A 14,537-nucleotide genomic window follows, 5' to 3' on the forward strand; every position below is an offset into this window, starting at 1 on the left:
TGAAATATTTTTTTTAACAAATTTGTTTTTAATTTTGGGGTGACTATCTCTTTAAGATGAATCCAGATGAATGAAAACGTGTTACATAACGAATATAAAATGGGTTGAGAACTGTGATTCATGTTGACTTTGTCTAGGACTCTGATACCCAACCTTGATTCCCTGCCTTTGTTAATTGTTCCAGACCCATGTGCTTTGTAAAACAGCTGGAGATCCCACAGTATGGGTACAAAAATAACGTCCCAACCAGTACTCCACGATCCAACCTGGCCAAGGAGCTGGAGAAGTACTCCAAAGCCAGCTTCGACTACAGCAGCAGTTTTGATAACCAGCCTCATGCCTACGGCAAGAGGTCCCTCACCCCGAAGAGCCATGGGCGAGACACCTCACCCAAAGAATATGATGGCAAGCTTGGCTTTGTTATTCTTTCCTCTTTTGTTGAGGCCGGTGAAGCAGAAAGAGTCAGAATTGATAAACTGGTCTTTCTCTAAGGGATCAGATGGAAATAAGATTAGAATTAGATTTTTACAGCCAGACGTCCTTGTGGTATTTTCCATTTAGAATTACTCTCATTTTCTATTTTGAAGTGAAGGCCTTCTCTTAATAAAAGCTTTAGCTATGATTTTTCACAGGTAGTCGTCGAGTTCAGTGCTCCTTTATTGGAAATCCTACTCCACTTATTGGTTTCTGAAATGATTAATAACCTAGGTACACAAAACCAATGAAGAGATATCTAATTTGCATGCAGCTACTTTAATTTCATTGTGACTGGATAAATATTTGTATATTAAAGAATGCAAGCATAAATTAATCTGTAATTTTATCATATATCATGATATATTCTCTCTTTCTATATATGTTGCAACCATTATATGTGTGGTTGATTTAAATTAATGAGACGTTCTCTTATCAGTTAACAATAGCAAAATATATGTGTGCATTTATTGATATTAAAAGTAGTTATGTAGGTGTTAACCTTTTCATTACTGGTCCACAGTGAGAGATGCAGACAAATCTTTGAATGATGCCAGATTTAAAAACCTGACGTCTAGGTGTGTCAGTTTTGTCAGACATAGTTTTTCTTTGTTTGGTGAATTTTTTTATTTTTTATTATTGGTTTAACTGCAGCCGTGTTCTTGATAAATGGCCGCACTTACATTTGTGAAGGAATCAAATTATCTGGAACGATTGTGTTCAGAATGGTAGCAGTTGATTCCACACCCTAGCCAGAAATTGTAGAGATTTCCTGTCAACAGATTTCGACAGGATATTTTGGTACGGTTTTATTAGCTGTGCTAAAAATAACTCATTTTCATTATAACTCATGGTTATTACATCAGGACAGTCTTGATTGCCCATAAGGAGCATTACAGCATGCCCTGTAGTGTTAATATAGGCAATGTTATTGAAATCAGAACACATACCACATCTCGGAAATTAAAGAGCATTCTTGCAAGTGATGTTGCTTGACTGTATGCTTTAGCAAAGAAATGCAGTTTTTTGATAAATTAAACAAATAAAGAAAATTAAGCTTGGAAAAAATAATAATATGAATAACATTTAATTAATGTTTGGAATTAACTGCACTTCATTTAGACTCAGTTGGCAACATCAATTAGTTACACCCAGTTTAGTTGTAATGAAAGCATTGCTATTTGTCTCAAAGAAAACTTAGATGAAAAATACGATCAAATGGGAGAGCAGAATAAATCTTGAATAAGTGGTTTTAACTGCATTTTAGCAGCTGATCCAGTTCCTTAGTCAATAACAGATTTCTGTGTTCTGTTGTGTCTGGCTGCAGACCAGGGTTTTTCAATGAATGTGGATTTATATAAAAAAAGAAATCTTGTCTAGATGCTTCCCATGCAAATCTTACATTTCATGTTAATAATGTGTAGCCCTCTTCATGAAACCTAGATATACTGTCAAACCATTCACACAGTATTCATCATGAAAAATCAGATCATCTAATAAGTGTGTGTGTGTGCGTGTGTGTGTGTGTGTGTGTGTGTCTGTGTGTTTTAACATTTATCATTCCATCATTCTATCTATCATTCTAACGATCATTCAGTCTATTGTTCTATCTAAATTGTGTATATCTATCAGTCATTCATCCATCTATCCAAGTACATAGTGCCCGTCTGACCTGGTGTATGTGTATGTGTGCAGCCAAGCGCTACTGTAAGACCTCGAGCCCGGCCAGCAGCACCACGAGCAGCTACGCTCCCAGCAGCAGCAGCAGTCTCATCTGTGGAGGAGGAGGAGGAGGAGGAGGAGGAGGAGGAAGCAGCGCCAGCAGCACCTGCAGCAAGAGCAGCTTCGACTACACGCACGACATGGAAGCCGCCCACATGGCCGCAACTGCCATCCTCAACCTGTCCACGCGCTGCAGAGAGATGCCCCAGAGCCTCACTGGGAAAGGCCCGGAGCTCCTGGCACAGGTGAGGGTCAACAACTTTTTCCTGCCAGTTCCTCTCTCATCCTCACCCACTTGTACTGCTAATATTATACTTATATACTTCGAGTGTGACTGTGCTGTAAGGTAGTTCACCGAAATGAGGGCATGCGAGTATAGAGTCATTCGGGGCAAACCCCTGGTCCTCTCCCCGAGCTCAAATGAATGACAGCAGCATCTCTGAGAGCTCCTGCAGGTCCTTTCTGCTAGGCTCAGGGTCATCATATGAGCCTAATGGTCTGAACGAGCCACAGTTGCTTTAGTGACACATTGATTTCAGACATAATCTATATGGTGATAATGACTCTCTAGGGCTGGAGGAGACCAGAGGAAGCTGGCAGCTGCAGGAACGCTGGGGTAGTGGTGCCCCAACCCTCTTTCACTGAAACAAGTAGAATTAATGTTGATTTCAGCTGTGGTCTGAGTCAACCCAGCTCTTCCAGCATCCCTCTGGGTATATAGAAAAGACAATGACCTCTCTTTAAGGACAGTTAGGCAGCAGGCTGGAGGGAGTGGGGATGAGAATGAGAGAAAAAGAGGGACGGGGTAGTGAGGAGCTGCAGGGCTCTTTATATTCACTAATAAGCAGCTGTGCATGGAGATGTAGGGCACCCAAAGAAGATGCTCGCACTCTCTTCTTTCGTATCTTTTCTCCTCCCATCGTTTCCCACTGAAAAAAACTGAAGTGGTTGTAGATATTTTTTTATATATTGTTGACTGCTTACATGTTTTTTAGCTGAATTCATCTACTTAATTATAAGTACATTTATTAATTGAACTTATTATGTTGTCAAAATTTGCCATAATTGTTGAAAGACTTTTCTTAGCATTGTATGCAAATTGTTCAGTGTTATGCGCTACATTTCATCATGTTTTATGCCATTCAAAGGCTTGGGGTCAGTAACACTTCAAGAATTCTCTTATGTTCACTTGCATATATTTTATTAAAAAATATACATTTAAAATAACTTTTTTCTACTTTAATATATTTTTTATATCATTTATTCCTGTGATGGCAAAGCTGAATTTTAAGCATTCATTACTCCAGTCTTCAATGTCACATGATCCTTTAGAAATCATTCTAATATGGTGGTCAAGAATATTTATAATTAACAATGCTGAAAACAGTTGTGCTGCTTAATTAAACAGAAGTATAAAAAGAACAACATTTTATAAAATGTTGTAAAATAAATACTGACCCCAAACTTCTAAATGGTAGTGAAACTACAGAATAACATGCTTGTTGGCTCATAATATGCCAAATGACCTTAAGATTTTATACAGTACATGAAACTTGAAAAGGGTAGCAAACAACTATCTAACTAATCATTTTAATTAGAGGTACAAATACAGCTTGACATCACCAGAAATTAATTACCACACGTGACAACAAAATCAGCAACAACAGTGTAAATAAAGCTGCCAAATGTTCAAACAATGCAATTATATTAATTATTCATGCCCAACTCAGGGAAGAGGGAAGAAGGTTAATGGGACTGAACCACAAAACTACTGTTTCTTTCTAGGTATTTGAACACACAGTTAATGCTCTGCATGTTGGTTCTCCATCGAGATCCCTTTCCTTTGTTTTTGTACAGTAAGCTCTTTAAAGTAGACATGAAACAGAAATTGCAATAGTTTTTCTTAACTATCATTATATGTTTTTGAAATATGAAAAATAATGTGTGTGAATTGATAAAATCATATGCATGAATAAATCATTTATAATAAACACTGCAATAACTAACAAAAAATAACAATTATCAGTTTTGATTTCATGTATAATTTACATTAAGAATAATGTTACCAAAAAATATAATTTAATATTTATGGAAAAAATAAATAAATAATAATAATTAGAATTAAAATGCTAATAATACATTATATATTAAAATCACTCAAATCAAAAAATACGTTCTTTTACTATTTAAAGGGATACTCCACCCCAAAATGAAAATTTGATTATTTATCACTTACCCCCATGTTGTTCCAAACCCGTAAAAGCTTTGTTCATCTTTGGAACACAATTTAAGATATTTTGGATGAAAACCGGGAGGCCTGTGAATGTCCCATTGACTGCCAAGTATGTTACACTGTCAACGTCCAGAGAAGTAAGAGAAGCATTTTCAGAATAGTCCGTCTGCCATCACTGGTTCAACCGTAATGTTATGAAGCGATAAGAATACTTTTTGTACACGAATAAAACAAAAAATAATGACTTTATCCAACAATTCCTTTGTCAACAGTCTCCTCTTTGTCTCTACACATCACTCAAACTGCCTATATGCACTTCTGTGACAAGGATGTGCTGTTTCTATGTGTATTTATGCTTTGATTTGAAAGAAAACACCACATCCTTGTGACGTGGCTGACACAGAAGAGCGTAGGCCGTCTATGGGACAGGCACAAGCCTCTCGGTTTTCATCCAAAATATGTTAAATTGTGTTCCGAAGATGAACAAATCTTTTGTGGGTTTGGAATGACATGGGGGTAAATGATTAATGACAAACTTTCCATTTTGGGGTGGTGTATCCCTCTAACACATGGTGAACCATGTACCCCTCCACATCCTTCCCTTCCATATCTCACTCCTTTCATCTTTTTACCTCTTAATTATTGTCGTTATTCTTTATTCTCTTATCAGTCCTACTCTCTCTTCTCTCTTTTGTGGCAGAGCCCAGATGACAGAGATGGGGATGAGAACGGAACCCTGGATCTGAGCCAGGCTGGAGGGATGGGGGAGGGCAATGGAGGCACAGTGTTGACCCCCCTGCAGCCCATGTCGCCCCAACGACAGGCACTGCTCAACAGCCACTGCTACCAGATGAGCACAGCAGACTGCTGGGACCTGCCTGTGGACTACACCAAGATCAAGCGCCTGGACGAGGACCACAAGGAGGTACTTGCTCTTAGTGGCTACTGGTTAGCTAAAAAGGCAGTTGGTAGATGAGCAATAGTCATAGTAAGATTACAGTTTTCTGCATTCAGCCCACTTCCAATGCAATCCTTAGGAAGAGATTACTGCTCAGTCTTCCCTCATTTTCATTTCCACTGTAGCCAAGCAAAAGGGGCTATTTATAATCTAAAATTGTTTGCATGTGACATGTTAATTGGAGCACAATTTAGTCATTTCTAAATGGTTGCTTTGTGTAAACCTTAAACAGTAAACTGGTTGGGGAGGCTGTATTTTCTCCCGTTGAAATGCTATGAAGGATGGTAGGCCGTTTCTTTTGAAGGACTGAAAGGACACCTAGTGTAGAGTGCTGGTACTGCATGCCTTCACTTCACTGGAGATTATTGCTTGAAAACGGGTTTCCTCTGCTAATTAATTACTCATTAATGAACCCCCAGACTTCAACTGTTGTTATTAGTATTTCAAAAGGGAATTTATGTTTTTTCTAAGTTGTTGGGGGACTTGAATTTATGCAAATTAGACTGTATGAGATTTTGAGCTCAGTGTTATAAAACATGGTATTCTTTTAAATGTGAACTGCGCTGTATATTATGTAATAATATGTATTAATAATATGTACTAACAGGCCATTGTACTATTCTTCCCTTTTATACTGCATCATAACATCTTTCTTTTTCTTTCTCCATTCTCATTTTCAGGATGACTTGGACCCCTTTCAGGATCTATTGGAAGAGCAGCAGTATTCAGAAGTGTCCCTCCCCAGCCCCAAACACAAATATGCTCCCTGCAAGGAGAGTAAGAAGGAACTCCTCACGTAAGCTTAGCATCTACCAAGATTCTTTCCCTTCTTTTTTTACAGTACTGTGCCCGTTAATACGAGAAATTAATACTTTTATTCAGCTAGGTTGCATTGAATTGATTAAACGTAAATAAAGACACAATGTTACAAAAGGATTGTGTTTCAAATAAATGCAGATGTTTTTTTGACTTTCTGTTCATTAAATAATCCTGGGGAAAAAAGTTTTCACAAAATATTAAGCAACACCGTTTTCAGCATTGACGATAAGAAATATATAATTCAATGCTGGTAAAATGATTCTATTAAATATATTAAATAATTATCACAGTTAAATGCACACTCATTATTCTTCATTTATATTGTGCTACATATAATCTTGGACTTACTATATAAGCAAAAGCTTTTATTTATGAATGCATTTGTAAAAATGCTTTATTAGCAGGCAGCCATGATTAATTAATACAAGATCAAGTCAGTATTATTCAGCTGGTGAAATGATCTTAGCATCCATATACAATAAAACTGCTTTTTGGGGGGGCTACTGATAAAAGTGTTTATTATTTTAAACATAAAAAATTACAATTCATTTATTTGCATTTACTTTTTTTTTTTAAATAAAGAAAGTGACCCTGAGTGCACCTTAGTAGCTTTGAAAATGCAGCTGTTCTAGTAAACCATGCCTCATGCTACTAAAATCCTCTCTTAAGGCTATCAAGCTGCCAACTGGCTGACAAGGGCATGCGTGGTATGATGACATCTAACTCCCAGGATCTGAAGTAAGCCCACGCACTCTCATGTTTACACAGCGCCTCAGCTGACCCTCAAAATGAGGTCTGTCTGAGGTTAAACTAATCTGTTTCATGTTTTCATTGCTTGCAGGTGTCCCACTCCTGGCTGTGATGGCTCTGGGCATATCACGGGCAACTATGCCTCACACAGAAGGTGAAGACTCACAAATATGCACATTAAAAATTTGATTTAATGCTTCACGTAACGTTTGGATTCAAAGAAGTGCAAAGAGAAGCCCTTGGCGTTTTTTGGTAAATGTGTTTCTTGCTCTGAAGTCTGTCAGGTTGTCCCCGGGCAAAGAAGAGTGGTATTAAAATAATGCACAGTAAGGAGGACAAGGATGACCAGGAGCCAATCAGGTGCATTTTTTTTAAATTCCTTCAACGATCCAAAGTGACTGAAAGTTGAATATTGTTTGTAGTAACTTACAGGAGGACTGAAGTTGAAATCGACTACTCAGGACAATTGTGAAAGGGACTTCGCTATGTGTGTGTGCTTATGTGTGTGAACTCGTCTCTGCTGTTCCCAATGTCTTTAGGTGTCCTGTGCCAGGATGTGATGGCCAGGGTCATGTGACTGGGAAGTATGCATCCCACCGCAGTGCATCCGGCTGCCCACTGGCCGCCAAGCGTCAGAAAGACGGTTATGTGAACGGAGCTCCTTTCTCCTGGAAGTCTGGCAAGACAGACGGCATGACCTGCCCCACCCCCGGGTGTGATGGTTCAGGCCACGTCAGCGGCAGCTTCCTCACCCACCGGAGGTACATGAGTGTATGAGCGAAGCCAGGCCACTATAAAGCAAGAAATCCTTTTCTTAATCTGTATTTTTGCATTCATTTTAATCAAATATCTCAACATTCTTAAAACAAGATATCTTTTATTTAGAAGTAAAAATATTAATTTATTTATCATTAAGTAATATTATTGTTCTTGTTAACTAAAACTAAAACTATTGAATTGAAATATTAGGAAACTAGATATGTTGCTCTGGTAACTAACTTAAATAAATCAGTTTAAAGTACTAAAATCTAAAAGAAAAACAAAATAAATTTGAATAAAAAAATGAATGAAATGAAAATGAATAAAAATGAAAATGAATAAAAATGACAAAAGCACATGGTAAAATTAATACAACATTTAAAATATAAAAATGGTTCCCTTTTGGCGTTTTCTTTCTTCTTTTATCTTTATTAAGTTTATTCTTAAAAAAAAAAAAATATCCAGTGGGGGAAGAAACAAAAATACTATTAATTCAAGATATATTCTCTAAAACATGTCTCATTGTCATAAAGTTTTTCTGGTAAATGTATCTTGTTTAAGGGTTGTTTAAATATTTTATATGAGAACAGAAATGCTGATTACAAAAATTATATTTTGCAGTGAGTTTGTCCTTTTGAATACTTTGAAGCAATAAATGCATTATTTTTCTTGTTATTGTTTAAGTAGTTTTAATGCAGCAGGTGTATTTTCCACATACATTCTCAAAACCTGAGGAAAGAAAATCAGCTTTAGCCAAAAAACAAAATGAAAAAATGCACAATAATGCACAATTATTTTCTTAACCCTTATGAAATTATGTTACATTTCGTCATCGGTAGAATGTTTCAATTTGAGAATAAAAATGATCTATTTCTTTTGTTTTTGTTTTTTACACATCGGTAGTTTATCCGGTTGTCCCCGTGCCACATCTGCTATGAAGAAGGCAAGGATGACCGGGGTGGAAATGCTCACAATCAAGCAGAGAGCAAGTAAAGGTATGTCATTTTTTAAGGCTGCACGATAAACCACATGCAATATTTAATCTGCATCTTGTCAGTAAAACCAGTTCTGTAATTAGTGGAAATCTCCATCACCTGTGAGCTTTCACATGGAGCAGAATTAACTACAGAGCCGTTGTTCACTGACAAGCTGCACAAAATATGCTTAAAATATGGTTGTGGTTTAATATAATTTTTTATCATTTAAATTACTTCCATCAGTGGCATTTTTACAGTGAATTTCTCAATGTTCCCTTCCAGGCATAGAAAATGACGAGGAGATTAAACAGCTGGATGAAGAAATCAAAGACCTGAACGAATCGAACAATCAAGTAGAGTCAGACATGATAAAATTAAGGACTCAAGTAAGAGCAGTTGCCACCTATCACATCAGGCTTTGGCCATGTGTTCAGTCACGGAGATGCCTTTGTCTGTCTTTCTCCCTCCTGCCAGATCACCACCATGGAGACTAACCTGAAGTCCATCGAGGAAGAAAACAAGGCCATAGAGCAGCAGAACGACTCGCTGCTGCATGAGCTCGCCAACCTCAGCCAGTCCCTCATCAACAGTCTTGCCAACATCCAGCTTCCACACATGGTAAGAGCCATAAGACATGTGGCCTCACACAGTAAAGTCAGAATAAAAATTTGCAATAACAGAAATCTGAATTAATTCACAATAGTTATTAAAGTAAATATAACACTTACAATAAATGTTTTTCTGCTTAGAATTGTCTTTTAGACTATAGACTGCCTCTTGTTGAAAGCCAGGGCCTGAGTTTGCATTTCAGACAGTAGAAATGAAATTCCGGTTTCTATTGTTTCTCCCATCTGCTTCTTTATGTCTGTTGTTGAGTTCCTCGCGGTTCCATATGCTTCTGTGCTGAGGTCACTCCCCTTTACAGACCATTGTAGAAAAACAACCTCCACTCCAACAACTGCTTTTCAGTTGAGTAACAACATGGCCGCTGTGGATCAGATTCTCTCACACGATCGAATCCCAGTGCCTTCACCTACACATTGAGCCGGGGTACGATTGGACGAGCCCCGTTCAAATGTGGCAGCCATGTTAGTATACAACTGAAACATGTCTTCTTGAATATGGCTCCTGAATTCTCCACCCCCACTGTTGATGGATGCAATATAGAGTGCACACGAGAGATCCTCAAGCTGCACTAACATCAGACGACTGTTGCCTGTTCATGTGTCATGCCGCTCAAGCAGAACTTGGTTTTCTGTGCTTCCACGTGTAAAGTCAAGTATGTCAGTTTTATTGAGCCAGGCTAATAGTCTTTTCTCTACACCTCTCCCTTCTGTAGAAACCGGTGCCACTGAAAGAGGCCCCTGTTAAAAATTACTGCTGTTTACAGATGCCCCACAGAGTAAGAGATTCATTTTCCATAGTCTAACATTATCCTTCTCCTCACTATCATTTTCCTCTCCCTAAGTCCTCCCCCTTTTGTAACACACAATACAATGTGTATGTTTCACGTAGGTCCATATAGTGTATCAGTGCCACACATATTGACATAATCCACTTCAGGGAATAGCGATAAGAATAAAAAAGCTGGGGTTGCAATATGAGCCATATTTATTTTTTTAATGTTATTATCGTAAAATACATTATTTTATCAGGCACAGTGATGCTCATCGATATCTGTCTGCTATTCATGGCGATCTGTTGGATATCACTTGTGAATGCCAGTATTACCTACATACTCATGAGCATGAAACTCACACCAATGCATGCATACATAGTGTATGTGCATTCATTTTTGTTATCCATCAGAAAAAAAAAAATATAGACAGTGTAGTACTATTATGCTTGATTTAGTTACCATTTTAATGTGATTGGTCAAGCCCTGCATTTCAGACGTATTTTCTCTAAAACCCTAGCATATTTTTAGCTTTAAAGGCATCTTTGTGGGTTCATTCCTCCCTAAATATATCCCTTTCCTTTCTGTCTTAAGCCTTGATTGTGTGTTTATTGAACATATTTTGCTTGGTTTGTTTTTCGACCTCCAATGATCCCAATCTGTTCCACAGGAGCCGATGAACGAGCAAAACTTTGACACATATGTGAGCACTTTGACAGATATGTACACTCACCAGGACCAGTACCAGAGTCCGGAGAACAAGGCCCTTTTGGAGAACATAAAGCAAGCAGTTCAAGGCATCCAAGTGTAGCTTTGCGACTGGCTGTTATTGGCCGAGTAATTGGGTCATGTGATCAGAGCGTTAAGAAACAAAAGAGACCCATCATGTAAAAAGTATGATTAACTAGTATGATTTTTATTTTATTTTATTTTTTGCTGCTGTAATTTATTGTATTATTTATGATTCTGTTATGCTTTTGACAAAAAGTACGTAACTTATTTGTTGCCTTGCTTTAAGATGACGACTACCAATGGCAAATGTTTTGAGGAACATTCATGTTTTGTACATTTTTCATATGACCTGACATAATGTGATGTACTGTTTATAGCTGCTAATGTATGCACATTTTAGTGTATATGTATTTATTAATTGTAAACAAAAACCATCCATTATTTTAAATCTAAAGAGGTGCAGAGGGCATACACTGAGGGAATGTAAGGGCAATCAGCTTTGATCTGAGCTTCTCTTTATGGAAGTAATGGGAACTATGTGCTGTGCAGGCTGTTCAATGGATGTACAGTGGTTCATTTTGTGGTTCGATTTTCAGTACATTTTGTAAAAATATTGAGAAACATTGTCTTTTGGTTCCGAAATCATATTTATAGTGGTCAATGTGGGCACTCTAATGCAGTATGTGTATTGTTTTTTTTTATTTTTGCTTGTTTAGTTGTTGTTGTTTTCTTCTTTTTTTTCCTTGTTGTAATTCCCAAAATAGATGGAAAATTTGAAAAAAAATTGTGAATGCAAACATCATGACACGGAAACTCACTGGTGTAAATCCCAAGAAATATTTCATAGCTTTTCAGATAGTCCATTTTCTAAATGTAACACCCGGCTGGTTGAGGCCAACAACTACAGAAAATTTCAAGAAGACAATCCAACATTATTAATTTAATGATCGTAAAATGTTAGTGGTAGTATGACAGAATATCAGCAATATATGATAACGAATCAATCATTTATTTAGATATGGGATGCAAAAGTTTGGGTATATGCAATTTCTTATTCTTACCATAGTAGAAAGCGGATGAATCTTTTTACTAAATGTAAAGTATTAAGTTTTATATAAATCTTTTAATACAGTCATGTTTTAGGGTTTAAACATGGGTGATCCAGTCCAAATGGATGAATGCATTATGATTTCACATTTCTCATGTTCGATTTTGCACAGGGACACCTTTGTTTCCATGTTTTGGTGTTTTTATTTGTTTCATGAGACCAAGGAGGTGCCCAGATGTTTGAATTGTGGGAAGGTTATTTTTTTTTTTTTTTCATTTGAAGAAAGTAAATCTGTGTGTGAATGTTTATTGGTGTGCTGGATATACAGGGTTAATGTCACCATTCATACGTCATTGTGTCATAGTAATGGAGCACTCGTCTTGCAGATTTTGTCGAAACAATCATTTAGAGATTCATCTGGTCATGAGTGCACAACAAATATGACTATATCAGCAATGCAAACTCATCATATTACAATTAGTGAACTCCAATCAGTTATATACAGCATTAAGAGAGGTCAGCTTGCATTCATTATTTATTTATTTATTTATTTATATTACGTTTCTGAGAAATCAGTGGCACTTTAAGCTCTAAGAATTATGGGAATTGAAGCATTTTTGATAATTAAGCGATGAAATGGCGTGAAACGGGTCTAGATCACAGTAGTGTTATGGGCAGTTTCGGGCATATAGAGAGTTGATTACTGACATGACCAGTTCATATTACTCCATAATATCTTAAAGACATGTACAGCTATAGTCTGGGAACCCCCTGTTCATCTTCATTTAGTCAAAGCCCATTCAAAGCATCAAGCAAAGTCACAAATAGGTCTGATTTTCAGTGGTGGGTTGTATTTATCAAGCATGAGTCCAAACAGCCAGTGGTTTTTAGTGTGAAATGACTCTGGTTGTTGCTGATGCTCTAGATGGGGCTTTGTTTCTTGAATCTATGATTTTGTATTTTTATTACGGCTAGCATTATATTTTCCAAGAGCTCATATGAATGGTGCTAGTCACTATTATTTATCGTTCTGTAATATCCAGACATCTCTTTCCCAACCACAGCACATTTCTCTCTCCGAAAGCTTTGTGTATGCAGCTTATTTCCAAGAGTAGTAACGCTTTTACAACACTGATAGCAAAATACAATATCCTCTCATCCACTATCATAACTGATTTGACAGGAAAAGGGATTTTAAGCACAATTCCGCTGCTCATTTTCAGTTGGCACATATTGTACTATCTACTTCACGGGTTATCTGTGACTATTTAAATAGAAAACTCTATCTATGGTGTCACATGCTTGAATGCAGAATACTTTTCTTATTAATAATTGTGAAATCATCAGGTTACAAGTTTCCATTTCAAATGTATTTTAATTAACCATTTTAAACCAGGATTTTTCTATTAAAAAAATGAAGAAAGAAGCATAGCTTTCTTAATGTCTCTTGCTCTCTTCCTCTATCCAGCTCTTTAGCTATCTAGCTATCTTTTTCTCTTTTATTTGATTTTTCAACCACATGGCATGATTTCTGTTGGTATGATACTTTTTTTTTCTTTCTTTTTTTTGCTCTAAGTGTTTAAGATCATACGTTGCAGTGATATTTCATTTTGAAATTGTGAAATTTGTACAATTTTTATCATGCTGGTGTTGACATCTCTTACTCAATAAAAATTGTGTTGCCACATTACATGTCCCTTTTATTTAACATATGTGTTCGTAATGACATTTTTGAATGATGTTATATTGGTTTGCATCAAGGAGGTCTATGATACCTGGAGTAAAAATGAATATGTATTCATCTTTGTGGCAGTTGCATGTAAAGTACGTGACCTGGAGGCTATCATCTTTGGTCAAGGGTGTTCATGTGACTGATCATGTGTCAAAGTCATCAGAGATGGAAAAATTTGTAATTACAGTCCAGTACCCTGCAGAGATATATGTTACACTGAAAAAAAGAGAAATACTAAAGGTTTTTAAGTTGCTTGGAAATGTGTTTATTTTGTCAGAATACTCAAATACTTTTAAATAGCCCTTAAAGGGGGGGGGGGGGGGTGAAATCCTATTTCATGCATACTGAGTTTTTTACACTGTTAAAGAGTTGGATTCCCATGCTAAACATGGACAAAGTTTCAAAAATTAAGTTGTACGTTTGAAGGAGTATTTCTGTTCCAAAAATACTCCTTCCGGTTTGTCACAAGTTTCGGAAAGTTTTTTTTCGAGTATGGCTCTGTGTGACGTTAGATGGAGCGGAATTTCCTTATATGGGTCCTAAGGGCACGTCTGACAGAATAGAGCGCGCTCCAGTATAGCAGAGCACTGAGAGCAGACACATTTATTAATCAGAGCGAGAGCGTCGCGAAATGTCACAAAAGAAGTGTGTTTTTGGTTGCCAGGGCAAGACAACCCTGCACAGATTACCAAAAGAGAAACAGCATTAAGGGACCAGTGGATGGAGTTTATTTTTACAGAGCATCAACGGAGTTGTGCAAGTGTTTGTGTTTGTTCCCCTGCATTTCAAAGATGCTTGTTTTACAAACAAGGCCCAGTTTGACGCTGGATTTGCACATCGTTTATTTCTTAAGGATAATGCAGTCCCAACGAAAAAGGGTCACGATCGTGTGTTGGAACCGCAGGCGGTGAGTAAAACTGCTTCAAATATCTCTGTG

General features: G+C 37.1%; 1 protein-coding gene across 3 annotated transcripts in view; it reads left to right on the forward strand.

The window, feature by feature from the left end:
* Positions 1–13,555, forward strand: part of LOC127938675 (myelin transcription factor 1-like protein) — a 51,258-nt gene extending 37,703 nt beyond the window's left edge. Inside the window, exons 11-23 of one of the 3 annotated variants that reach the window (XM_052535468.1) lie at positions 185–405; positions 2,170–2,441; positions 5,130–5,354; positions 6,068–6,183; positions 6,876–6,944; positions 7,048–7,110; positions 7,233–7,316; positions 7,496–7,717; positions 8,619–8,710; positions 8,975–9,078; positions 9,167–9,310; positions 10,032–10,094; positions 10,759–13,555. In XM_052535468.1, the coding sequence (XP_052391428.1) occupies positions 185–405; positions 2,170–2,441; positions 5,130–5,354; positions 6,068–6,183; positions 6,876–6,944; positions 7,048–7,110; positions 7,233–7,316; positions 7,496–7,717; positions 8,619–8,710; positions 8,975–9,078; positions 9,167–9,310; positions 10,032–10,094; positions 10,759–10,899 (1,816 nt within the window). In that variant the 3' untranslated portion in view covers positions 10,900–13,555. The remainder of the gene's footprint in view (positions 1–184; positions 406–2,169; positions 2,442–5,129; positions 5,355–6,067; positions 6,184–6,875; positions 6,945–7,047; positions 7,111–7,232; positions 7,317–7,495; positions 7,718–8,618; positions 8,711–8,974; positions 9,079–9,166; positions 9,311–10,031; positions 10,095–10,758) is intronic. The other 2 variants (XM_052535469.1, XM_052535470.1) reach the window with 2 other exon arrangements.
* The last annotated feature ends 982 nt before the right edge of the window (positions 13,556–14,537 follow it).

The sequence above is a fragment of the Carassius gibelio genome, chromosome A20, assembly GCF_023724105.1.
Source record: "Carassius gibelio isolate Cgi1373 ecotype wild population from Czech Republic chromosome A20, carGib1.2-hapl.c, whole genome shotgun sequence".
NCBI classification, from domain to species: domain Eukaryota; kingdom Metazoa; phylum Chordata; class Actinopteri; order Cypriniformes; family Cyprinidae; genus Carassius; species Carassius gibelio.